The sequence below is a fragment of the Girardinichthys multiradiatus genome, chromosome 19, assembly GCF_021462225.1.
Source record: "Girardinichthys multiradiatus isolate DD_20200921_A chromosome 19, DD_fGirMul_XY1, whole genome shotgun sequence".
NCBI classification, from domain to species: Eukaryota; Metazoa; Chordata; class Actinopteri; order Cyprinodontiformes; family Goodeidae; genus Girardinichthys; species Girardinichthys multiradiatus.
Window position 1 is genome coordinate 29,372,803 of NC_061811.1, and position 26,744 is coordinate 29,399,546.

Sequence of the window (26,744 nt, forward strand, 5' to 3'; positions counted from 1 at the left end):
ATTTTTTAGGAAATGGAAGAGCTGCTGAAAGAAAAAGAGAAAGAACTGGAAAGAGTAGAGGAACAGGGCTGTGCTCTTGTCCAGAACAAGACAGATGAGGCCTGTGCTATCGTCATGGAGACCCTCCAAAGTGTCAATCACACCTGGGCCAATCTGGACCACTTGGTAATTAGATAGTTTTTATTTCAGCCTACATATTTAACGAGATTGTTGGGTTATCCTGTAACTGCTATATCCTGTTTGTCCCAGATGTCTGTTCAGGCCAGATCTTTCAGTTTACCAAGCGTCTCTTTGTGTTTTCTCATTTCACCATTTCATCAACAGATAGGACAACTTAAGATTAGCCTGACTTCAGTGCTGGATCAGTGGACTCTATACAAACGGGCTTCAGAGGAAATCAATGGCTATCTGATGGAAGGAAGATACTCTGTATCCCGTTTCCGCCTCCTTACGGGCTCCCTGGAGGCTGTTCAGCTGCAAGTGCAAAGTTTGCAGGTACTTTAAGATAAAGTTTGGATTTATTGAGCACATAATTTAGCATTAGGATATTAGTATATTTCTGAAGCCATTTTGAAGTTAGCATTTTGTATTTTGTTTGGAAAGGATCTGCAAGAAGAACTGGAGAAACAGGAAAGCAGTCTGAGAAAGTTTGGTGCTGTGACGCACCAACTTCTCAGGGAGTGTCACCCCTCAGTGTCAGATTCCCTCAACAATGCCCTCAAGGATCTCAATGCAAGGTGATTTTTTTAATAGATGCTTGTTTTATTGTTTTTTTTCTTCAAAGCCTGTACATAACCATTTTTTTTATACACTGTCATTATGCACACTCAGATGGACTGGCCTACTGGAGGAGATAGCAGAGCGTCTTAAGAGCAGTAAAGCCCTCCTTCAGCTATGGCAGCGCTACAAAGAACTTCATGAGCAAAGCTGTAGCAGCATTCAACTTCAAGAGGAAAAAGCAGACCAGCTCCTGAAGAGCACCTGCAGAAAGGACATTGCTGATGAGGAGGTTTCCAACTGGATCCGAGAATGCAGTGTGAGTTGGCCCACGGTGATGGGGTTTACATCAGACAATCGTTGATGTACAAAAGTTGTTTTCTTCTTAAATTTTATTGCATGCAGAATATTGCAAAGGTATTCATACAAATTAAATTTTCACATTTGGTCATGTTACGACCAAAAACGTGAATGTCTAATTGTCAAGTGTAAGAGAAATGACACGGTTTGCAAATGTTGCCACAGATTCTCAGTTGGATTTAGGTCTGGACTTTGACTAAGCCATTTTAATACATGATAATGCTTTGATCTTAACGATTCTGTTATAGCTCTAGCTGTATGTTTAGGGTTCCCTTTAAGGCATTCTCTCAGTATCTCACTATGGGAGTACGCTCAAAAGTACTAGAAGTATGGTGCAGTAAAACTTCTTAGAAATATATATATTTTTAAAGTTACTTACGTAAATGTAACTGAGCAATTGTAAATAGTTACTATCACCTCTGTCCCTGCATAGCCCTTAGAAGCTCCTATTTCATTAAGCCAGCCATGATTGGCTGGCAGTTGTGACACTAATGCAAGAGGATGGACATCCTCCGCGTATATAAGCTTTACTCTTCTTACTTTCCCCAGAAAGCTTTTTTCTTCTGCGACTGCATACAGTAGTCCTTAGCTCAAAATGCCTGCATTCGAGCTCACAAACCGGCTGCTGGGCAGTATTACCTACGCAGGTTGTGGTCGTATCCTGGTCTCTTCACTATAGTGTTAGGGAGGAGGCTAAAATTCACCATCTAGGTATCCACCTCGCAGATAGAATGTCTAATCTGGCACTAAACAGTAGTCAGTGAACGGCAGCACACCTGCTGCTGTAGTTGTTACTCTAGGTGTTAAACAGTTACCACATAAGGCTTCGCTAACATGACTGCACCTACATCTCAGAGCGAGGCGATAAGTGAATGGAACAAACAGTAGTCACTAGCACCAGCAGCTTACCCATTACTCCACCCTAAGTGTTCCTGTATGCCCGGACCAGGATCCACCACTCGGGTTGGATGCACTGGAACACGGGTGGCCTCAAGTCCTCCTATATGCCTTCCCACCAATTGTGCTAATTCTCCAAAATCTGGCTAAAATGAGGAATGAGGGATCATTAATCTCATTAATCCTGGTTGCTCCCTACTGGTCTAGCAGACACTGACTGGCAGGGATTGGTTAGCAGCTAAACAGGCACCTTATGAACTTTTCGTTCAAGTTGATCTCAAAGTTCAATCATTTAAAACAGCCCTCCTGTTGGCTTTAGCCTCTTCCAGACAGACTAGTCATATCTATGCACTTTCAGTTCACCCAGAGAGTACTCAGTTTTCTGTTGGAGGCGTAAAGGTCTCATTATGGACAAGAAGCTGAGTACAGGAAGGTGGTGGACCGCTTTGTGGCATGGTGTGGAAACAATCATCTCATTTTGAACGTGACTAAAACAAAGGAGATGATTGTAGATTTTAAGAAAAACAGGAATAAGTCAAAAACTATTTCTATCATGGGAGAAGAAGTGGAGGTGGTGGAGGAGTATAAATACCTCGGTGTTCACCTGGACAACAGACTAGAGTGGAGATGCAACTGTGAAGCCGTCTACAAGAAGGGACAGAGCAGACTGTACTTCTTGAGGAAGCTCAGGTCCTTTGGTGTTTGCAGCAAGATGCTGCATATCTTCTATAAATCTGTTGTGGAAAGTGTGATCTCTTCTGCCATCATCTGCTGAGGAAGCAGCATCAGAGCCAGGGACTTAAAAAAGCTCAACCAGCTGATAAAAAAGGCTGGTTCTGATCTGGGGATTCCTCTAGAACCTCTGGAGATCATTGTACAAAGAAGGATTCTTCATAAAATGAAGAACATTATGGAGAACCCTGAGCATCCTCTTCATGAGACTGTCCTAAAACAACAGAGTGTCTTCCGTCAGAGGCTTCTTCAGATCTGCTGTAAGACGGAGCGCTACAGGAGATCCTTCCTACCCACAGCCATCAGCATCTACAACGGCTCTTTGAGAAAACCTTCATAATATGAGCTATAACAACATTTAATTTCTCTTTGGGATTAATAAAGTATTTTTGAATTGAATTGAATTGTAATCCCGGTTCTCTGATTCGTTTCATTCTCCTGGTATGCAGCGAGAAGAGGTTAATCTGTTAGAATGACTGTGTGACGCAGTGCCTTGCTTATATATACACAGAAGACGTCCCTCCTCTAGGCATCAGCATCACAGCTGCCAGACAGTCATGGCTGGCATAATGAAATTGGTGCTTCTGAAGGCTATTCAGGGTAGCCCATTATGAGCTACCTAACTCATGCTATCAGAGAATTGGGATTCTGTGTGTAACTTTAAGTTTGTGTTCTGCTGGGACTTACACCTTTGCCCCAGTCTCAAGTCTATTTTGTTCCTCTTCCCTTCAACTCAGACAAGCTTTACTATTGGTGCTGAAAAAAAGCATCCACAAAGCAATTTTGCTGCCACCACCATGCTTCACCATGTGTGCTGTTAGTTATCTGGCACACATTCTCTATGTACTGTAGGCCAAAAAATGTTAGAATTTAGTCTCACCTGACCAAAATGTTTGCTATGTCCCTTACATGAATTGTGAGACTTTATACTTGACTTCTCATGGCTTTGTTCTTGTCTTAAAAGCCAATTTCTAATGTGCATGGCTTACAGTTATTCTGTCTAAAGTTTCTTTTACCTGGGCTGTGGATCCCTGTTTTAAAAACCATGTTGCTTTTTCCTTTTTCCCAATAATCCACTAATCAATGTTGCTCTATCACATAAGATTCCAATAAATTATAATGGATTTCCTTTGTTGTTTCTGCCTAAATTAGTATTTGTTTCTGATTTTTTTGTTGTTGTTTTAGTTTTGAAAAATTGATATAGTTAATATTTTTGGGGTTCTTTACATCAGGAGTTGCTGCGATCACAAGTCCCAGTGCAGTCCTCCCTTCAGATTCTCCAAGAACTGGGAGAGCAGCTTAAACAGCAGGTGGACACCTCAGCAGCATCTGCCATCCAGTCAGACTACCTCTCTCTCGCCCAGCGCCTGGCAGGGGTGGAACAGGTCCTCAACAGACAGCTCACCGCCTTGCAGGTAAAAAGATAATATTTATGACACATTTCTTTTCTAACATTGATTGTGTAAGTGGTCTCCCAGTCAGTCATAAATGTTGTGTGTTTCTCTATAACAGACAGGAGTTCAGGACTATGAAACCTTTAATAAACAACTGGAATCTTTGGACTGCTGGTTAGTTGAAGCTGAGGAGGCTTTGAGAGCACAAGATCCCAACGGCTGCACTGACCTGACAGACATCCAGGACCGCATGGAGGAGCTCAAGGTTATTTATTTTTTGTTTTATTAGCTAGTTGGATAAACCTACCTCTGACCAAAAAGTGAAGAATAACAACATTTCTTTTTGCTGTTTTGCAGAAGCTCATGCTAAAATTTAGCAGCATGACCCCTGAGTTAGAGCATCTTAATGAGCTTGGTTATCGGCTCCCTCTCAATGATTCGGAGATCAAACGCATGCAGAACATCAATAGAAGCTGGTCAACAGCTTCAGCACAGACCACAGAGAGATTCAGGTATGTTTTATGCATCTTCAAAAATATTAGCAAGGTTGTGCAATGGTATAACAGATTCTAAAAATAAGTGTGACGATACATAGTTGTAATTTTAGATACAAGGGTAATAAAAAAACTCTGTTGAATAGCCTATTACATTAATAATCTGATGAATAAATGGCATAGATATTACAGTATTTGACAAAAAGGTAATAAAAGAAATTCCTCATATTTATTTGAGTTTTTGTGGCACGTCATATTTCCTTTTTTTTGGTTTCTTGCAGCAAGCTTCAGTCATTCCTGCTGCAGCAGCAGACCTTCCTTGAAAAATGTGAAACATGGATGGACTTCCTGCTACAAACAGAAGAAAACCTGGCTGTGGAAATTTCCGGGAACTATCAGAGCTTAATAGATCAGCAAAAAGCCCATGAGGTTTGAGTCCATTCCATGTGAACCATTCTAAAATGGTGGCTTTTTTGTTTCTTGTGTTAGTAATTTTTTTGTCTTCCAGTTATTCCAAGCTGAAATGTTCAGCCGCCAGCAGATCCTCCACTCTATCATCAGTGATGGACAGAGGATGTTGGAGCAAGGTCAAGTAGATGACAGGTGAAAGACTTTTGGATGTTTTAGATCTGCTTTGCATATTGTAGATATCTTCATAATGTCTAACACTATCTGTTAAATGCACCAAACTTTACTGTGAGTCAGTATTTGTCAGTCATTTTATTTTATTCTGCCGCAGAGATGAGTTCAACATGAAGCTGACTCTCCTGAGTAACCAGTGGCAGGGCGTGGTGCGACGTGCTCAGCAGAGGCGGGGGATCATCGATGGTCTCATTCGTCAGTGGCAACGTTACAGAGAAATGGTGGAGAAGCTGCGCAAATGGCTTTTGGAGGTCTCCCATCCTGTAGAGGTGCTTCAGGCAGGAAATACAATTCCTCTACAACAAGCTCGCTCCATGCTTGATGCTGTCCAGGTACATGATAATCCCTATTTGAATGCATAAAGGTGTAGCTGGTACAGCTGGGACTGGTTTAGACTGAAGAAAGCTACTAACCTTCCAGAAGAAAGCCCTAAACCCTTTATTTTCGGATAAACCTGATGTACAGTGAACCTTTCTACATTTTATCACATTACAATCACAAACTTCTATGTATTTTATTGGGATTTTATGTGATATACCAACGCTAAGTAGTGCTTATTTTTGACTTGGAAGGAACAGTACATGGTTTTTGAAATGTTTTACAAATTAAAATCTGAAAAGTGTGATGTGCATTATTATCCAGCTGCCCTGAGTCAATACTTTGTAGAATCACCCATCTTCTGGGATATGTCTCTACCAGCGTAGCAAAATAGTTCAAGCTCTGTCTGATTGGATGAAGGGCATCTGTGAATATAGATTTTCAAGTCTTGTGAGAGATTTCAAATTGCATTTAGGTTTGGACTTTGACTAGGCCATTCTAACAAATATATGCTTCAAACTAAACAATTTAATTGTAGCTTTGGTCGTATGTTTAATGTCATTGCCGTGTTGGAAGGTGAACATCCGCCCCACTCTCAAGTCTTTCCCAGCCTCTAATAGGTTTTCTTCCAGCCTCTCATCAAGCATGACAAGCTTTCCTTTCCCTGGTGAGAAAAAAATAAACATCCACACAGTATGATGCTACCACCACCATGTCTTACAATGGCGAGGGTGTGTTCAGGGTAATATGCAGTGCTTGTTTTTTGTCATAACTACAAACTACAAACAGTACTTGTTATGGCTTTCTTTAGCAAAGGCCAAATTAGTGGCTGACATGAATTGTTGTTTCAACAGATTCTCCACCTAAGCTGTAGACTTCTGCAACTCCTCCAGAGTTACCTTAGACCTCTTAGCTTCTCTAATTAATTCCCTCTCTGCATTGCCTATCTGTTTAGGTGGAGGGCCATTTTTTAGCAGGTTTGGAGTCTTACCATACTTTTTCGATTTTCAGATGATGAACTGAACAGTTCTCTGTGAGATGTTGAGTTTTGGGATGTTATTTTTTATCCTAACCCTGCTTTAAACATCTCCACAACTTTATCCCTAGCCTGTTTGCGATGTTCCTTGGTCTTCATGAAGCTGTTTGTTCACTAACCTTCTTTAACAAACCTCTAAGGCCTTCATAATTTAAGCTGAATTACACGTCGGACTCTAATTAGCAACAATTAGTTGACTTCTCAAGTCAGTTACTTGCACTGTTTTTTTTTTACTGGTATCATAGTAAAGGGGTCTATATAGAAATGAATGTCACACTTTCCAGAGTTTTATTTGTGAAAAAAATGTAAATAAATGTAACATTTTACTTCCACTTCACAGATATGTGCTACTTTATGTTGATCTGTCATATAAAATCTCAATAAAAAACATTTGTTATTGTACCGTTAAAAAGTCAGAGAGAAATTACTACTTTTACAATGCGCTGAATCTGATAATTAGTCAAATATATTGTTTGTAGGGCAGGATGTTGGGCATTTATAGGTTCTGTGGCATCATAAGAATCGTTCTTTCTGCTTAAGCTGATGGAAAAGGTGCTGCAGCGTCAGCAGGGCAGCTACATCTTGACGATAGAGGCTGGTAGGCAACTACTCCTGTCAGCAGATGGCCGAGCAGAGGTGACCCTGCAGACAGAGCTGACAGATATCCAGGACAGATGGAAACAAGCCAGCACGTGCCTAGAAGAACAGAAGAAAGAGCTGAGCTTACTTCTAAAGGTAAATTAAACAGAACACCTACAGTTTATTGAATAGATTGAGCCTCTGTATGAATTTACTGTTTTGCATTGTTGGTGAAAACATACAAATTTCCCATTTAGCTCACATTTTTTCCAAATTCTATATTTTGTGGATTTGATCTCGAAACCCCGATAAGTCATTCATTATCACTTTTAGTGCATTTGTTCTTATTGTTTGCCTTCGTATTTATGTTGATATACAGGACTGGGAAAGGTGTGAGAGGGGGATTGGAGGATCACTTGAAAAACTCCGAGCCTTTAAACGGCAGCTTTCTCAACCTCTTCCTGATCACCACGAAGATCTCCAAGCTGAGCAGATGCGCTGCAAGGTATCAGCAGACCTGGTTATGGTCTTTCAATAAAATCAAACTGTAGAAAATGGAAATTGGTCGAATACAAATGAATGTTCTAATATAAATGTTCCTCTATTAACAGGATTTAGAGAACACATTTGAAGGCTGGACAGGAGATTTGGCTCATCTGACTCTGCTGAGAGAGTCTTTGTCTTGTTATATCACCGCAGAGGATCTTTCTGTTCTGCAGGAGCGTATTGAACTTCTGCATCGACAATGGGATGAAATCTGCCACCAAGTACAGTACTCTCTTTATACTTGAGTTCTTTATATGCTGCATCTGTTTTTTAAGCTATGAACTTTGCAGCAGAATATCCCTTAACTTACATTATATGGGGCTGATGGTGTAGGGGCGAAAGCGCGCGACCATATGCAGAGGCTATAGTCCTCAAAGCGGCTGTCCAGGGTTCGGGTCCCGGACCCGGCGACATTTGCCAAATGTCTCCCCCTCTCTCTACCCCTCTTTCCTGTCTGCCTACTGTCAAAAAATAAAAAAATAAAGGCCACTAGTGCTGAAAAAAATATCTTTAACAAAAAAAAAAAACTTACATTATATGTAATTTTTTGCCAAACTATTACGATCCCTTTAAATTGTTCACATTGGTTGTGGCGCTGATGGGCCATATTGGGCTAATAGATAGACATAAGGCAGGGCATAACTGTGACACAGACTAAAAAGTTTATGGTTTTCAAACTTTTTTGGAAAAAAAAGACTGGTATGTTTGGCATGCATTTGTATTCAGCCAAGCATTTTCCATCTCATTGATCACTGCTAAATGCATTTTTTTAAAGGAGAGCATTAATCAGAAATACAGTCAAGGGACTTCTGGCTCCATTGTTCAGTTTGGAGTATCTGTCGATTGGACAACTATTTCTCACGCTCTCCACAAATCTGCCCTTTATGTAAAAGTAGCAAGAAGAAAGTCATTGTTGAAAGAAAGCTCTAAGCAGTCCTGTTTGCTTGCAGTTTGCTGCAAGCCATGTAGGGGACAGCGCAAACACAAGGAAGAAGGTGCTCTGATCATGACCAGCATGATGGTGGCAGGATCTTGCTGTGGGGATGTTTTTCTCATCAGGGCCAGCTGTGGATCAATTAATCCTTCTACCCTGTTAACCGTCAAGTGTAGGCTTCTTAGGAACATCCCTCTCTTGATTTAAATCCTATGTCTCAGATCATTTAGCTGAGTTCTCCTCTGCAACTGCTCCCCTCACGTCTGGTGCCCCTCAAGGTTCCATTTTAGGCCCTCTATTCATTGTTTTATTGCCATTGGGGTGGATTGTTTCTTAGCTAATATGGCTTTAACTGGTTAGTTGTTGATGTCCAGATCTACCTGCCTTTGAAACCTAACACTGATTGAACTCAACCTTAACTTAACTTTGGACATCTTTTTTAAAGCTCTTAATAGACTGGTACCCCACTATGTTCCCAGACTGTTGTACTTTGATGTCCCCACCTGGGACTCTAAGGTCTTGTAGCCAGCTTTTGCTGGAAGTCCCCAAGGCAATGCTGTCATGGCACATAATATAAGCCCCAACCCTTGAAACTTTAAAATAATTTTTTTAAAGACAATTTGTTTTAGGTTGAGGTTGGTTCACACAATGCTAATGTATTGTACTGTACTAGTATTGTTTTGTATATAATAAATTTATACTTTCTTTATTCATCTGTTGTCTTATAAGTTACTATAAAGTTTCAATTGAGGAAAGTTGGTCAAAGTTGATAGGAAGATAGATGGAGCTAATTACAGGGCATTCCTGTAAGAAAAAAGCTGTTTTAACTAAACTAAAGTTGAGAATCTATGGCTAGTCTTGTGAATAGCTGGTCACAGACGTTCTCCATCCAATTGGACTCAGCTTGAGGTATTTTGCAAAGTGTTGCTGAGTGTTTTCTCTGTAGTTCCGCAGCACACCACAAGGTGTTGCTGAAGTCAAACTTTAATAAATAACTGTGGCGCCAACATGCAAAGTTAGCTTCATCTAAGGCAGAACATTTCTGAAACCTCAAGATTTTTTGCTTTGAGATGCTTCCTGTACGTCGCAGATAAAATGCTTTCACAGGAAACACAGAGTCACACACACATTGTGAAATGCAAATGTTTCAGCGATCTCTGTAACACTGTTCTCTTTTTGGCTTTTCATGTTTTGTTGGCATGTGTTAACATAACATGCATTTGTTAATTTGCTTTTACAGACTAAGTTAAATCGTGTAGATTAACTTTGCATGTGGTGCTGTGCATCTGCAGCTTTCCCTGCGCAGGCAGCAGGTGAGCGAGAAGCTGAATGAGTGGACTGTTTTCACCGAGAAGTACAAGGAGCTCTGTGAGTGGCTCACCAACATGGAGAGCAAGGTGGCCCAAAATGGAGACATCAGCATTGAGGAGATGATTGAAAAGCTCCGCAAGGTATGGAAATGTGTCATGTAATGAGTGCAGACATTTACTCCGAGTGCAAAATTGATACAATTAGTTACTTATTCAAATGTTCCCATCAGATTTTTTTTTAATGCTTTTTCTACGCGCATGAGGAAAAATTCCTCATGCGCGTAGAAAAAGATATCTTAGGGTTTTTGCTTTCCTGCATTTCTTAGTTGTTGCGAACCTTTGGTTTTTTTATGGATTTAACATCAGAAATGTCATTTTGAGGAGGCGCGCTAACCGACAAACTTAAAGAGCACAAGATTTTTATGTTTGTTTTAACAGTAGCAATACAGCAATTGATACATTTAATCAATTTCTACATGTTCGACATTCCTATAAAACATCTTTTATTATTGTTACTCATAAGAATCCCTTCTTCATGCTTAATGTATCTGTGTATTTATATTTATCTTTCTGTTAACATCTTTCTACCTTCATCTATCTGGTTCTCTCTATCTTTGTCTACTATATATGTATTTACATATTTACTTACCAAGATCAGTCTTGTACATCCAGGTGGAGTATTTCCCCTCTGACAGCCAAGCCGGGTCAAAACCTCTCACCCTGCGATGTGTCGGTTTTTGCTGCTTGTAAGGGGAGGGGGCCTGAAACCCTTACGGAGTAGGAGAGTTATAGCTGCTATCCTCACAACTCTGGAGGCATTTGAAGAACACATATTTTAGCTTGTTCTGCAGGTGGTTGTGACATCTGTTTCGGTGCAGTCTGTGTCTACTGGCAGGGGGCGGTGTTCAACGGTACAAGCAGTGTCACATGTGTCTGCAATATAGAGAGCACAACATTGCAGAGGCAGAATTGACATAGTGTTATGAAAATAACAGGATCATTTTGTTTATTTCATTAAACGAAAATGCATAGACTTGTTCTATATAGGAAAGGTAACCTTAAATGACTTCTGTTGCAATCTACATTATTTAGAAAATAAATTTGATATAATTATTAAGTTGACTGTCTAGGGTTAGGTAGAGAGGGTCGTTAAAAAGGCGAGGTGCCCCTCCAATATGACGGTAAATGGTAAATGGCCTGCATTTGTATAGCTCTTTATCAAGTCCCCAGAAACCCCAAAGCTATTTACACTACGATCGGTCATCCACACATTTACACACTTCACAGTGGTAGACTACATTGTAGCCACAGCTGCCCTGGGCCAGACTGACAGAAGTGGATCTGCCATACAATTGGCACCACCTGGCCCTCTGACCGCCATGAACAGGCAAGGAAGGTGAAGTGTCTTGTCCAAGAACGCAACTACTGAGACAGACAGAGCAGGGGTTCAAACCGACAACCCACCAGTTACAAGATGAACCCCTGCCACCAACGCCCCGTCAGTGTTTCCCCGACAAGTGAAACACTGAACATATTCCCAAGTAATGCAGCCAGGGTTGTCCCCCTGTGGTCAAAGTGGGGTTTTTCGTATTGCCTCATTGTTTTGAATTATATTTCAGGATTACCAGGAGGAGATCACAGTTGCAGAGGATAATAAGCGGCATTTACATCAGCTTGGAGAGCGCCTGGCCAAGGCCAGTCATCAGACCAAAGCCATTGAAATCGAACAGAAACTCAACAATGTCAGCAACCGCTGGCAACATCTCTTGGATCTCATTGGAGCTAGGTAAGGAGATGATCATTCACATTTATTGATGAAAGTGTTATTGTGTTCATCCACTACTGGGAAACTTATGTCAACAGAGTGAAGAAGCTGAAGGAAACTTTGGTCGCTGTGCAGCAGCTGGATAAAAACATGAGCAGCCTGCGCTCTTGGCTCGCCCACATTGAGGCAGAGCTGTCTAAACCCATTGCCTATGACTCCTGTGACTTCCAAGAGATTCAAAGGAAGCTCGATCAGCAGCAGGTGACCGAACGTTCGGCCCAAACTTATAATGACCATTAATTGGAAATAATGCATTTTTATTAGATCACTGCATAACTGGAGCCTTGTAGCTATTTAGAATTTCACTCAATGAGAAGACACCCAGTCTTTCTATTTTGATAGCTTTAAGTTTCCTTTAGCTGTTAAGTTAGTTTCTTTACACACAGGGTGCAGCATGCATCTAATATTAAATAAAAACTTTCTGCACCAAAACAAAAAAAATATACAATTAAATGAATTTAAAAGTAAATTAAATAAATCCTTATCACAGAATTTCTGCAATTAAAATAACATTTGAAATGCTGAAAATTGATGTAGGTTTTTTTTATATCTGTCTTCCAGTTTTTTCTAGGCTGTTACCTGTCAATTTTCTACCCCAGTGTAAATGTGTTTATTTACCTACCAGGAGCTTCAGCGTGATATAGAGAAGCACAGTACCGGAGTTGCATCAGTGCTGAATTTATGTGAGGTACTCCTGCATGACTGTGATGCTTGTGCCACTGATGCGGAGTGCGACTCAATCCATCAGGCAACACGTAGCCTTGATCGCCGCTGGAGGAGCATCTGTGCCTTGTCCATGGAGAGGAGACTAAGGTGATATGGTCATAAAGTCACCATGTTACATATACAGAATAACATGAATAGAAATGGATAGCATGGAAGTTGAACAAGTCCCTCTCATTTATCAGAATTGTTATGCTTTTTCTGGAATTATCCTCTTTCAGGATTGAGGAGACGTGGCGTTTATGGCAGAAATTTCTAGAAGACTTTGCTCGTTTTGAGGAGTGGTTGGCCACTTCAGAGAAAACTGCAGCTTTGCCCAACTCATCTGGTGTGCTGTACACAGTAGCCAAGGAGGAACTGAAGAAATTTGAGGTATCTCAAAATATTACTTTTCTATGGAGTGTTTTCAATATCAGACTGACTAGTAAGTGCTAAAGTGCTATCACCCCTGTTAACATTTAAGATTAGAATATTACATCTGACCAATAAAAAACATGTTGAATACTGAAATGTGGGCTTAATGAAAAGTATGTTTAATACCTGCTTAAAGGTTGTTATTTTGAAAAGTTATTCTAATCTGACAAATAAACCTCATTGGAACGCATATTCTAATTTATTGAATATAACTGTACACTGATATTTCTGCAGACCTTCCAGAGACAAGTTCATGAAAGCCTGACCCAGCTGGAAATAATCAACAAGCAATATCGCCGCCTAGCGAGAGAAAACCGCACCGATGCCTCGTGTCGTCTGAGGGAAATGGCTCACGATGCTAACCAGCGATGGGACAACCTGCAGAAAAGGGTGGCATCCATCCTTCGCAGGCTAAAGGCACAAGATGCTTTTCCTTTTCACAAATTATTAAAAAATATATTTAATTAGTTTCAGATCATCTTTTTTTAAAATCTTTTTAGGTTGCATTAGTTCTGTTTTACTTATTTCTAGCCAATTGAAGTTGATTAAACATACAGGCTTTGTTGAATTAAACATACAGAATACTGCATGAGTAAATGTTTTATTCTATATAACATAAACGTATAAAAGCGGTCTAACTGCATTTGTTCTTTTCAAAATGCAGCACTTTATAATGCAGAGAGAGGAGTTTGAAACGGCGAGAGATGGCATCTTAGTTTGGTTAACAGAGATGGACCTTCAGCTTACCAACATTGAGCACTTCTCAGAGTGCGACATTCAAGCTAAGATCAAACAACTCAGGGTAAGTTTGTCACAATATTTCTGACTAATATGGTATTGTGTGGCATAAATAAGTATGGTAAGGTGTGGCATATATTTTCACATGGCATGTATTTAAAAAACAAAAACGAAATGACTACAGACTTGACATTTTAAGCTGTCTTCAGCATCTTGTATAATTCATTAGTGCAGCAAGCATTACTAAAACCCCACAGTCTATGTGTGCCTTCCATGGAGAATGTAGATCCTTACCTGTACCACTGTTCATTTAAAATGTTAACATATGTCAGATCATGTCAGTTTTGGATATGTGATTTTCACTGAAGAAGTAAAACATTTGATCCCACAGTCGTTCCAGCAGGAGATTTCTCTGACAACAGCCAAGATTGAGCACATCTTCCACCAGGGGGAGGCACTGATAGAGAAAAGCGAGCCCCTGGATGCAGCTGTCATAGAGGAAGAACTGGAAGAGCTTCAGCGCTACTGTCAGGAAGTGTTTGGGCGAGTCAAGCGCTACTACAAAAAGCTAATTCGTCTTCCAGTAAGAGCTCAAATTTGGGGCAGTCTAAAAGTTTTGCTATTATTAAGCTCAAATGCGTTGCTTAAAGTTAGTTTCTTTAACATATCAAAATCCTTTATTTTTAGCTTGCAGATGATGATACTGAAGTGTCATTCTCGGATCGTGAGCTTGAGCTGGACGAATCTGGAGATTTGTCCAGCCTACCATGGAATGAACGTTTGGGGGATGGTTTCCTTTCCCCTCTGCCCTCCTCTGGGCGCTCAGCCTCCCTGGCAGCTCAGTTTCGGGCCGAACCCTCTGGCAGGGACACACCTGCAAGTGTGGACTCCATCCCCCTTGAGTGGGACCATGACTATGACCTGAGCCGTGGCCTTGAGAGTGCCAGCAGAGTCCTCAGAGAGCAACAGAGTGAAGAGGGTGACTTTCTACAGCGCCCGGCCTCTGGCTTGTCAGGTTAGTTACAGACAAACAAAATCTTTTTAACTTAAATTTAAATTCCATTGTGATTATTGATCTTGTCAGATAAAAGGAACATAAGCATTCCAAAATGTGTAGAAAAGGTTTTCCATTTAGCACTTTGTAGATCCAGAAAATGAAAGGAGAAGCTTAAAATATGGATGAAGTATCAGTAAATAAAACTGCATTATGAAGTAAATAAATATATAAATCTTTAAGTAAATTAAATAAGTCTTTAAGTGGATTAAAAATAAATCTTTAAGTAAATTATGTAAATCTTGAAATGAATTAAATAAAACAAGATAAAGATTTCTTTTAACATAATTATTTTGTTTTATTTCATGGGGATATTTATTTATTTCATGGAATATTTATTAATAATTTATCAATAGCAGTATTTATTTATTTATTTAATTTTGAATGAAACAGCTCTCCATAATTCCCTGAGCTTTGGCCTATTTATTTTAGCCAGGTAGGATTTTTCTTTAAGAATTGTAATATAGGAGGGTGGTGTGGTGGTAGAGTGGGCGCCCCATTTACAGAGGCTATGGTCCTTGAAGCAGCCGTCCCGGGTTCCATTCCCGACCTTGAGACCTTTGCTGCATGTCTTCTCCACTTCTCTCTCTGCCCATTGGCTGTCTGGCAGCTGTTAATAAAGGCCAATAGTGCCAGAAAAATCTTTGAAAAAAAAGAACTATAATGTAGGAATTTTCAGGGAGAGCACCAAAATATTTTTTCTAGCTTTCCTACCATAAGCAGTCATTAATTCATTTTGTAAGGAGCAGAATCAGCGTTGCACTGCATGTATAAAAGACCAGTCACTTTACAACTGGATTTTTAGTATTATTTTAAAGCACCTATAGTTTGAGATTAACAGACCTAGTGTCACTTAAAGAGCAGTCTATATGTGGAAATGCTAAAAAGTGTTGCATAACTTGGAAATGTCCAAAAGAGTGCCAGTATTTCTGAATCTAGTTTTAGTTTCAGAACAGAGGTTTAAAAACTTTATACTATACTCTACGATAGAATAAAAACAACTTTACTATTCTCTGTTTAGCCTTTCTGTTATCTGCTCAAAGTCTCGCTCTCTTGCTTATAGCCTGAATGAATCATAGACTTGTCTCGAGACATCTTAGAAAAACAGTTTTCTTTTAAATAGCTTCGTTCATCTCTGTGCTGCTTCTAATTTTGTTTTAAATAGCTCTCTGATAAAGAAAAAAGTCAACTTTTTATTTTATTTACTCTGTAACAGCATCCACATAGAGGAGTGTTGTGGTTAGCCTGATAGAGCATAGACATGGGGCATTTAATGATTGGAAGCAAATTGTATTTTTGAGTTTCTGACCAACCAGTCACCACTTGGATCCAATTAAGCTGAAATCGCAAAACCCATTTGCAATTCGAATGGATTCTTGATTCATCTGTTCATTTGGTGACAAAGTGTGAAGCCTAGTGCTAAATGTTTGTACTGTTCAATGTTTCTTCCAGATGTAATGATTCCAGAGAGCCCTGAGGCCTATGTTAAACTAACAGAACAAACACTGAGGTCCTCCACTGGTAGGCAACGCCAGAATTAAGCATAATGCATTTGTTTGGGCTCAGAAATAAGTACTGCGGATAGCCCTGTAGCCCTTTCACCAGCTTGGTTTATTTGTGTTGATTTCACTTTAACACACTTCACACTATAACCAAGAGTAGCACTTTCTAACACTGTGGTGTAGGGTGAATTCCATTTTCTCCTTAATTTCCCTCTCCTACTTTGGGCTCTTATTCAAAAGAATAGAAATGGAATTCAGCCTAAATCTTTCTAACTTGCTGTCTTTTTTTTGACTTGCAGTGTTGCTGGGTAGCTAACCCGTTTGGAATCTTTTTATGTGTATTTTCTTTGTTTCAGAAAAGCACGTTTTGTTGTTTTTTTGTCACAGTGAGCAAATTCTTTATCCTTTGTTGAAGGATTGCAGATTTGTTGAAGCTTTTAAATGGTCAATGATGATTTAAATGACTACTCAAACCATAACAGACCCCACTCGCAAGGTTGTCTGGAAAACCAATCTGCACTCCTGACTTCTCATCTTTTACACAATATCTAGTTTTTCTCTGTCTAAACAGGTCCACCTTCTATTGGACTATAAATCACTATATATGACAAATAACCATTTTGGACGGAGACTTAACGTTATAACTGAAGGTGACCAGTTCTTGTTGTGTCTACAGGAGCGGCTGCCTCAGCAGATTCTCATATGCATCCTCTTGATGTCAGTCGTTCCCACCTGCAGCAAATGGACAACAGTCGCAGCCGCACTCCTTTAAGCACAGAAGCTGATGCATCATATATGGGCTACGTATGTTTCTCTTGCAGCTAAATCTTTGATACACATTAACATGTATAAATTAATGATTAGTTCCATGTATTTTATAGAGTCTTGCAGAATATTTATTTATTTTACATGTTATGTCATAGTTGCAAATCTCCGTGTGTTTATACACTAGATCAACACAAATTAGCTCATAATTGTAACATGGAAGGAAAATATTACAAGGTTTTTAAAAATGTTTTGATAAATAAAATCTGGAAAATGTGACATGCATTTGTATTCAGACCTTTTAATTCTAAATAAAATTCAATGCAACCAATCGCCTTCAGAAAGAAAGACACACACAAGGTTAGACCAAAATTCACAGTTTTGCTGTAAAGAAACGCTGTGTGCGGAGAAAAAAATAACGGCATCAGGCTAAATCCACCATGACTCATGTTGGTGGCATCATTATGCTTTTCTGTAGCAGGGACAGGGAAACTTGTGTGAATGGATCAGAAGTTGGATAGTGTTACATTCATGGCAATCCTTGAAGAAAATTAGGTAGAGGTTGGAAAAGACTTGAGACTAGGGCAAAACCTCACATTCTAACAGGGCAACGACCCTGAACATCCAGTCAAAGCTACAATGGAATGGTGTAGATCAAAGCGTATTCATGTGTTTGTATGGCCCAGTCAAATAGACTTCTGGCAAAGTCTATGGTGACTTAATGTTTACAGAGGCTCTCTGTTCAACTTGACTTGCTTTGAGAAGAATGATCACAAAGTTAAATGTGGAAAGCTCATAAAGAGACACTCCAAAGGTTGTGCAGCTGTGAATTAAGAAAAAGGTGGCTCTACAAAACTTTTATTTGCAAAAAACGTGGATAATTTTCTTCCACTTCACAATAATGCACTTTTGTTTTGGTCTGTCAAATAAAATTCTAATGAAATACAAACAGGTTTGTAGCTGTAACGTTGCAAAGCTTGGAAAAGTTAAAGAAGTGTGAATACTTTTGCAAGGTGTTGTGTAATTCACAAATTGCTATAAAGTAATTAAAGAAAAACAGAATTGGGCTGTTCAGACTGCCATGAAAAAGTCAGATAAGGATCCCATATGGGCAAAAAAAATGAGATTTGGGTCGCATTTTCCTGCTGTGTGAACTGGTAGTTTACTTGAAGTAAGTCTGTCTATGCTGTTTCTGTAGATGCGACTGTTGGGGGAATGTCGCGGCAGCATTGACACAGTGAAGAGGATGGGCTGTGAGCTGAAAGATGAAGAGGATACTGTGTCTGGACTGGCAGATCCTAGTAGTTCAGAGTCTCAGACATCAGGTGACATCAAAGCACAATCTATCCCGCGTATATGTATTTAGCTGTATGATACTTTTAATTTGAGTTGTGTTTTTATTTTTATACAGATATGAGATTTGTATTTTGAATACTTATATATTTATTTTTATATGTTTATACATATATTTTATGTTTTTATGGGTTTATAATTTTCATTTAAGTGTTTGTGTTTCTGTGTTAGCATCACAAAATATGTGCCAAGCTGCTGTCCTTCTTTCTCCCTTTGGTCGCAAAATTCTTCTGATGTAAACCATATGTGTGAACAAGCTGTGCAGCACACAGCAAAAGAATTAAATAAGTAAAACATTTTTCTGTTGCACCCTATGATCTAGGTGTGATTGAGCGCTGGGAGCTCATGCAGGCTCAGGATCTCAGTAAAGAAATGCGCTCCAAGCAGAACCAGCAACAGTGGCAGCAGCTGAACTCTGATTTAAACAATATTTGGATTTGGCTGGGAGAAACAGAGGAAGAGCTGGAGCAGCAGCGAAAACTGGACGTCAGCACAGGCATCCAGATAATTGAACTACGCATCAAAAAACTCAAGGTAATAAATTAAGCTTATTTCTTTTACATTGAAATCATTTTTTGAAGTTCATGTAAAACTTTTTACTTTCCTCTATTCCTACATTGCTTCTGCATTTCTTTTCTTACCATTGAACATTTCCAATCCTTAGATGTTCTAATGACTATTTTCAATTAACTTTATTGGGTTTTTATGTGATAAACCAACAAAAAGTACAGTCATATTCAGTAAATTAGAATATAAGTTCTGATGAGGCTCATTTGTCAGATTCAAAGTACCTTTTGAAAACAACAACCTTTAAGCAGGTATTAAACATGCTTTTTATTAAGCTCCATTTATGTATTCAAATGTTTTTTATTGATCGGATTTAATATTGTAACCTTAAATATCATGTTTTCATTTAGCAGTAAATCATCATATTTAACAGAAATAAAGGCTTGAAAACAGTCTGTGTGTAATTAATCTATAAAGCATAAAGTCTAATTTATTGAATATGACTGTAGATGTGAAATTTCAGTTTTATCTGTGAAAACTTTCACAGAAAGAAATTTAAAGTATGGAGTTCATTTGTGTTCAACCTTCTTTACTCTGATTGCCTTTATGAAAATCCAGTGCAACCATTTGCCTTCAGAAATCACCTTTTGAGCATGATCACAAATGCTCATCACACTTTGCAGATGTTTTTCAAAAATACATTTTAAATTGTTTGATTGCATTTTTGCCTTAAATAACTGAGCTTCCTGGTAAATTATTTCAGATTTAAGAAATAGTGATTTAGAAGCTGACATTAAGTTAGCAGATATGTGCTTGCCATTGCATCTTCTCAGACTTTTGAATTCATATTTTCTAAAGCATATCAGTTAATAAGCAATTTTTCTATTTTCAAAAAAGCTTATCAAATCAACGTGACAATATTTGTCAAAGTTCATCATTTATTATTTAACTCTCTTTTGCATAATCATGATCTTTATTATTTTATCTCTTTGTTGTCTGATTTCATCCTGCTTTCATTAACTCTATGTTTATGTTTGACTTCAGGAGCTGCAAAAGGCGTATGACAAGCGCAAGCCTATATTACTTTCCGTCAACTTGTGCAGTGCAGAGTTTCTGCAGTCAGACACAGAGGAGTCCAGAGAGCTGCAGGCCAAACTGAAAGACATGAACAACAGCTGGGACAAACTGGGCAGCTCTTTGGATGGATGGAGGACGTCCCTACAAGAAGCTCTAATGCAATGTCAAGTAAGTGCATGTTATTAGCCTTGCACTCTATTTATTTATGACCTATACACAAACAGCAGTTCAGTCTTTACATTTATGCCTAACAGGACTTTCATGAAATGAGCCATGGTTTGCTCCTCTGGTTGGAAAATATTGATCGCAGAAGGAATGAGATAGTCCCTATTGACCCAATCCAGGACAGTGATACTCTTCATGAACATCATAAGACACTCACGGTACAAAACACTTTGTTTACTATAGGAAGAATGTGAAAAAGACTTTTCAAATAGTACAAGTCAGGTATTTGTCCATAGGTTACGTTTGGATAATTCAAATCCATTTATGTCATTAATCTCAAAATCACACAGCAAATCCGCCAGGAGTTATTGGACTCCCAGCTTAAAGTCGCATCACTACAAGACATGTCTCTCCAGTTGCTGGTCAACTCTCAGGGCAGTGAGTGCCTGGAGGCCAAGGAGAAGGTTCATGTCATTGGGAACCGCCTCAAACTGCTGCTAAAAGAAGTGACCCGAGACCTCAGAGAACTCTCTAAAACTCTGGACATTACAAGCAGCCAACAGGTAAGAGACTCATGTTCATACAGTGCCTTGCAACATTATTCATACTACTTGAACGTTTTCACATTTTACTTCACAACTGCAAAATTCAGTGCATTTTATTGGGGTTTTATGCAGTAGACCAACACCAAGTAGTGCGTAATTTTAAGGTTCAAGGAAAATGAGAAATGTATTTTCCATTTTCTACAAGAAAAAATCCTAAAAGTGGGATGCATTTGTCGCAGACTCCCCTCAGATTTGCATATCTACAGACTTCTGTCTGTATGTGGATATACTTCTTTGCAAAATAGGTAAAGCTCAGTCTGGTTGGATGGAGATCATCTGTTAAAAACTGGGACTTCTCATTGCTTCCTTATAACTTTTCTTGGCTTTTTTATTTCCACTCTTCCATAATGGAAAGATTTGCAGAGTACATGACTAAATTAGAAGGCAAATTACAAACAGCCAGACTCTGTTTACTAATTAGGTGACTCCTAAAGGCAAGTGATTGCACTGGATTTATTTATTTATTTAGTATCAGTGTAATGGGAGCTGGATACAAATACATACTACACTTGTACTTGTAAGGTGACAAAATGTGAATAAGGTCAAGGGGTATGAACACTTTTGCAAGATTCTGCATGTGCAGTTTGAACCTATATGGGCCTGATTTAAGATGTTTTGCACACAGCATTTAAAATTTTACTACACATTTCAGGTTTAGTGTTGCAGGAGAGTTTAAAGTCTGTCACCCAATAGAAGAAGTGCAGATTTTCAACCTCTATCAATTCTTTTTGGTAAAACTTTTACTATAAGGTCAAATGAAGACTGTTATTAAATTCACATTCATCCTATTAAATCTGATTTTTGGCACAGGCTCAGATTTGGACCACATAATGCCTGACACATTATCATACTCACGGTGTGCTTCTGTTTTTGCATCTGTGGCTATTTTTTTTTTAATCTTCAGGATTTGTCTTCTTGGTCGTCTGCTGATGAGTTGGACACGTCTGGCTCCCTCAGTCCAGTATCAGGAAGGAGTACACCGAGTCGGTCACGATCGGTAATGTTTATCTCTACCTGTTTACAGAGTCCTAGTAGAACCAGGAGTTTAATAACTCGTCTCTAACACTATACCAAGTGCCCCGAAAGCCCCGTTGATGACCCAGTTCACCCCTGTCATCCAAGTATCTCTCTTTAAATGTTTTAGAACCTCTACACTGCCATACACTTTATATCATTTAAGTCCCAAACCTTTTTCAACCCATTTAATATTCCTGCTTGTTGTTTGTTCCCAGGGAAACCGGGACATTTTTTTTTTCTACTTCTTGTGTTTACAAACCTGTGAACTTTTTTCCTTCTCGTCTTTCACTTTTCCTGTATTTCCAAACTTTTCTTTAGAACTTCCCTCTAACTTCTTCTCAACTGTAAATTTATTTTCATTTCTATATGGTTAATCTTAGTAATACTGGACTGTTAAACCTGCCATTGTGATTTTGTTTCAATTTGAGAAAAACAATACCATAATTGTTTTAGAATGCTTTGCAGAAGTATTCATCCATTGAACATTTTTCACTATCTTGTTACAACCACAAACCTAAATGTATTTTATTTGGACTTCATGTGACAGATCAACTGAACATGGGGCATAATTATGATATGGAAGGATTTTGATACAATTAAAAAAAAAAATTTCACTAACATAAATCTGAAAAGCAAGGCATGCATTTGTATCCAATCTCACTAAGTCAATACCAGAACCAGGTTGAACTACTTTTGGGTTGTGTCTCCACCAACTTTGGTCATTTATGCCCATAGTTTAAGCTCAGTCAGACTGGTAGCACAGCGTCTCCATCCAATCTGTAATTGCCAAATATTGCCACAGATTCTCAGTTGTATTTAGGTCTGGACTGACTGGGCCGTTTTCATTATAGCTCTGGATGTATGTTTAGGGTTTAGTCTCAAGTCTTTCACAGCCTCAGATGTGTTTTCCTCCAGTGTTGCTCTGTATTTAGCTTCATCCATCCATCACTACTGATCCAGCTTCCCTTTCTCAGGGAAACGCAGAAACGCATCCTAGAGAATGATGTTGCCACCACCATGTTTTTTCAAGAAGATGGTGTTCAGTTACTTGACATTACACGCCACACTTCTCAAAATATTTTTAGCCAATAAACATGTATCATTTTCCTTCCCATATGCACCACTTTGTGTTGGTCTATTAAATAAAATCCTAACAAAATACATTGAAGCTTGAGGTTGTACTGTGAGAGAATGTAGAAAAGTGGAAGGGGTAGGAACACTTCTGCAAGGCACTGTGGATTCTCAGCAACAACAATAATCTAGCAGAATATTGTTGTAGTTTATCTGATCAGTCCAAATAAGCATGTTACTGCTTATATTGTCTGTTAGCAATGCCATTGTTACCAAAGAGTCATGCATTACATTGCCTGATGTGTAGGTTCGAACCTGCAATCACTCCCTCATAAGTGGAAGCAATTCAAAGTAACAAACACTTTGAAAATCCTGATTTCCAATTATAATAAAATATCTCATATTCATGTCTGATTTTTTTTTTTTTTTTTTTTTTGCTGCTCCTTTCATTTTGGGTTGTCTTTTCATCAGTAGCTTTGTCTTGATTTGCGTGGACTGAAACATACTTTCTTTCTTTCACCCTCCCCTCCCCTGTTCATTGCAAACAGCAACGGGGCAAATGTAGTCTGTCACAGCCTGGACCGTCTGTGAGCAGTCCACACCACAGGTACCTTTTTGTTGCTTCTAGCACACCTAGAAGATAATGGAACTCAACCCATGATGCACTGGGAGACTAGTTTAGGCTCTCTAATACACCCTTTCTGTATTAGTCCCTATTTCCCGTTTTAAACCTTGTGCCAGCTCATGATAGTGAATTCCATCATCTTCTGTCAGTCTAGGTGCTCTGTGTAGGTTAGACAATGAGGTGAGTTGCAGACCAAATATCCACAGAGGAAAGAGTCTCACAAGGAATAGCGACAGGCTTCTTCTTCGTCAGTGTCCTTGGCTGCTTATCTGATATATAGCATACATCTAACAACACTTCCTCGCTGTTGCTCAGCAAGCACATATATTCCCCCTTTTCTTTCAAAATGCCGAGACAATAAACGTCTGCAATGAACAATGCAAAAGCTGCAGTTTCCCTTTCTCTAGTGCTTCCACTCTCTCATGTCTGTGGTGTTTCTTCATCGCTGCTATCTCACTGACTCTTCATCTCTCTTCCCCAGTCTGTCATCTGTGAGTCTTGCCTCTCAGGTGTCCATTTGTGAGGTAGAAAAGGGGTACTTTTGGTAACAACATAAGAATATTTGATGTAAAGAAAGAAGTTCAAGCATTCATTGTCTGTTTTATCCTTTTAAAACATGTTATTAGGTAAGAGGCATGGGTCGGTTACAGGTGATGGTATTTTTTGATATCAGCCTTACAGGCTGTTGCCCAGGGCAGCATGAGAAATGGCGGCACACAAGTACCAGATTTAAAAATACAACTTACCCACAGTGAACAAGTGTTTTTTATAATTGCTTTTTTGAATGGGAAGTTCGGACCCCCATGTAAATACTATGATAAAAAAAACGTAGTATTTTTACTAAAGGGTAACAAACCTCATACCTAAATATACTTTAGCAACATCTTCAAGATGGTTTTAAATGAAAACAAATTATTTTATTTGCATGGATCTTTGTAAATATTTACATTTCCCCAAAATGTATTGATTCCTCATGAAGTCTAAATTAAAACTGTACAAAAATGCTTTACAAATAAATCAATTCTCGTAATCATACTCGTCATCCTCCACTTCATCCGGACCGGGTCACGGAGACAGCAGACTCAGTAGAGACACCCAGACGTCCCTCTCTCCAGACACCTCCTCCAGTTCCTCCAGGGGGAGCCCAAGGCGTTCCCAGGCCAGCCGAGAGACATAGTCCCTCCAGCGTGTCCTGGGCCGTCCCCTGGGCCTCCTCCCGGTGGGACGTGCCTGGAACATCTCCTGAGGAAGGCGTCCAGGAGGCATCCGGTATAGATGCCCGAGCCACCTCAACTGGCTCCTCTTGATGTGGAGGAGCAGCGGCTCTACTCCGAGCCCCTCCCGGATGGCCGAGCTCCTCACCCTATCTCTAAGGGAGTGCCCGGCCACCCTATGGAGGAAGCTCGTTTCAGCTGCTTGTATCCGGGATCTCGTTCTTTTGGTCATGACCCAAAGTTCATGGCCATAAGTGAGGGTAGGAACGTAGACCGACCGGTAAATCGAGAGCTTCCCTTTTCGGCTCAGTTCTCTCTTCACCACAACGGACCGACACAGTGCCCCCATTACTGCGGCAGCTGCACCGATCCGTCTGTCGATCTCCTGCTCCATTCTTCCCTCACTCGTGAACAAGACCCTGAGATACTTGAACTCCTCCACTTGAGGCAAGATCTCCCCTCCTACCTGCAGAGGACAAGCCACCCTTTTCCAGTCGAGAACCATGGCCTCGGACATGGAGGAGCTGATCTTCATCAAAGCTGCTTCACACTCGGCTGCGAACTGCCCCAGTGCATGCCCAGTGTAGGTCTTGGCTAGAGGGGGCCAGCAGGACCACGTCATCTGCAAAAAGAAGAAACAAAATCCTCTGGTCCCCAAACCAGACCCCCTCCGGCCCTTGGCTGCGCCTAGAAATCCTGTCCATACATGCACCGGGAATAGGTCCGACTTAGTCCTGGCTATGCGGACCAAACTCCAGCTCCACTTCTACAGAGACCGAATGGCCCCTAGTAAAGGGCCCCCGATTCCATACTCCTGGAGCACCCCCCACAGGGCATCACGAGGGACACAGTCAAATGCCTTCTCCAGGTCCACAAAACACATGTGGACCGGTTGGGCTAAGTCCCATGAATCCTCGAGTACCCTGTAGACGGTGTAGAGCTGGTCCAGTGTTGGATGAAAACCACACTGCTCCTCCTGAAGCCGAGGTTCGGCTATCGGCCGGACTCTCCTCTACAATACCCTGGCGTAGGCCTCACCAGGGATGCTGAGGAGTGTGATCGCCCTGTAGTTGGAACACACCCTACAGTCACCCTTCTTATGACAGGGGACCACCACCCCGGTCTGTCAATCCAGAGGCACTGTCCCCGACCGCCATGCAATGTTGAAGAGGCGTGTCAACCATGACAGCCCAACAACATCCAGAGATTTGAGGTACTCAGGGCGGATCTCATCCACCTTGAAGCCCTGCCACCGTGGAGCTTTTTAACCACCTCGATGACTTTAGCCTGGGTGATAGAGTCCAACCCCGAGTCCGCAACCTCTGCTTCCACCAGGGAATGTGTGATGGCAGGATTGAGGAGATCCTCGAAGGACTCCTTCCACTGCCAGATAATGTCCCCAGTCAAGGTCAGCAGCTCCTTTTTAGACAGTGTTGGGGAAGCACTGCTTCCCCCTCCTGAAGTGCCGGACAGTTTGCGAGAATCGCTTCGAGGCCAACCGGTAGTCCTTCTCCATGACCTCACCGAACTCCTCCCAGGCCCGAGTTTTTACCTCTGCCACAGCACGGGCCGCGGCATGCTTGAACTCACGGTACCCGTCAGCCACCTCAGGAATCCCACAAGCCAACCACAGCCGATAGGACTCCTTCTTCAGCTTGACAGCATCTCTTACTGCTGGTGTACCCTGGCAAACCCCAACACAAGACAGCTGAGCTGGGGGGCAACAAGCAAACCCACCCCAGCTCGCCGCCTCTCCCCATGGGCCACTCCAGAATAGAAGAGAGTGCAGCCTCTCTCAATGAGATGGGTTCCAGAGCCCACGCTGTGCGTGGAGGTGAGCCCGACAATTTCTAGTTGATATCTCTTGACCTCCCGCACAAGCTCAGGGTGCCTTCCCCCCAGCGAGGTGACATTCCACGTCCCTAGAGCCAGCCTAAGCATCCGCACCCCGATCCTCTTTGCACCGGTCCCTCATGGTTCCCCCTGCAGGTGGTGGACCCACTGGGGGTAAATCCATTCTAAATATGATCTCTGTTTTTGCTGTGCTATTTTTAGTCATATCATATGTCAATTCTGGATATGACTAAAAATAGCACAGCAAAAAAGATCATTTGTTTATGGAAACCTATG

General features: G+C 40.5%; 1 protein-coding gene across 3 annotated transcripts in view; it reads left to right on the plus strand.

The window, feature by feature from the left end:
- syne1b (spectrin repeat containing, nuclear envelope 1b) overlaps positions 1-26,744 on the plus strand; it is a 138,930-nt gene that overhangs the window by 108,325 nt on the left and 3,861 nt on the right. For 2 of the 3 annotated variants that reach the window (XM_047345974.1, XM_047345975.1), the window contains 31 exons: positions 10-165; positions 325-495; positions 604-737; positions 832-1,036; positions 3,939-4,121; positions 4,219-4,365; positions 4,458-4,612; positions 4,876-5,023; positions 5,103-5,197; positions 5,334-5,568; positions 7,131-7,325; positions 7,549-7,674; positions 7,781-7,936; positions 9,942-10,100; positions 11,579-11,745; positions 11,823-11,985; positions 12,410-12,597; positions 12,729-12,879; positions 13,156-13,338; positions 13,586-13,723; positions 14,051-14,242; positions 14,347-14,674; positions 16,166-16,234; positions 16,892-17,019; positions 18,179-18,305; positions 18,656-18,867; positions 19,885-20,085; positions 20,172-20,300; positions 20,433-20,645; positions 21,592-21,684; positions 23,324-23,382. In XM_047345974.1, the coding sequence (XP_047201930.1) occupies positions 10-165; positions 325-495; positions 604-737; positions 832-1,036; positions 3,939-4,121; positions 4,219-4,365; positions 4,458-4,612; positions 4,876-5,023; positions 5,103-5,197; positions 5,334-5,568; positions 7,131-7,325; positions 7,549-7,674; positions 7,781-7,936; positions 9,942-10,100; positions 11,579-11,745; positions 11,823-11,985; positions 12,410-12,597; positions 12,729-12,879; positions 13,156-13,338; positions 13,586-13,723; positions 14,051-14,242; positions 14,347-14,674; positions 16,166-16,234; positions 16,892-17,019; positions 18,179-18,305; positions 18,656-18,867; positions 19,885-20,085; positions 20,172-20,300; positions 20,433-20,645; positions 21,592-21,684; positions 23,324-23,382 (5,006 nt within the window). Of the gene's footprint in view, positions 1-9; positions 166-324; positions 496-603; positions 738-831; positions 1,037-3,938; positions 4,122-4,218; positions 4,366-4,457; positions 4,613-4,875; positions 5,024-5,102; positions 5,198-5,333; positions 5,569-7,130; positions 7,326-7,548; positions 7,675-7,780; positions 7,937-9,602; positions 9,729-9,941; positions 10,101-11,578; positions 11,746-11,822; positions 11,986-12,409; positions 12,598-12,728; positions 12,880-13,155; positions 13,339-13,585; positions 13,724-14,050; positions 14,243-14,346; positions 14,675-16,165; positions 16,235-16,891; positions 17,020-18,178; positions 18,306-18,655; positions 18,868-19,884; positions 20,086-20,171; positions 20,301-20,432; positions 20,646-21,591; positions 21,685-23,323; positions 23,383-26,744 lie in introns of those variants that run through there. The other variant, XM_047345976.1, reaches the window with a different exon arrangement.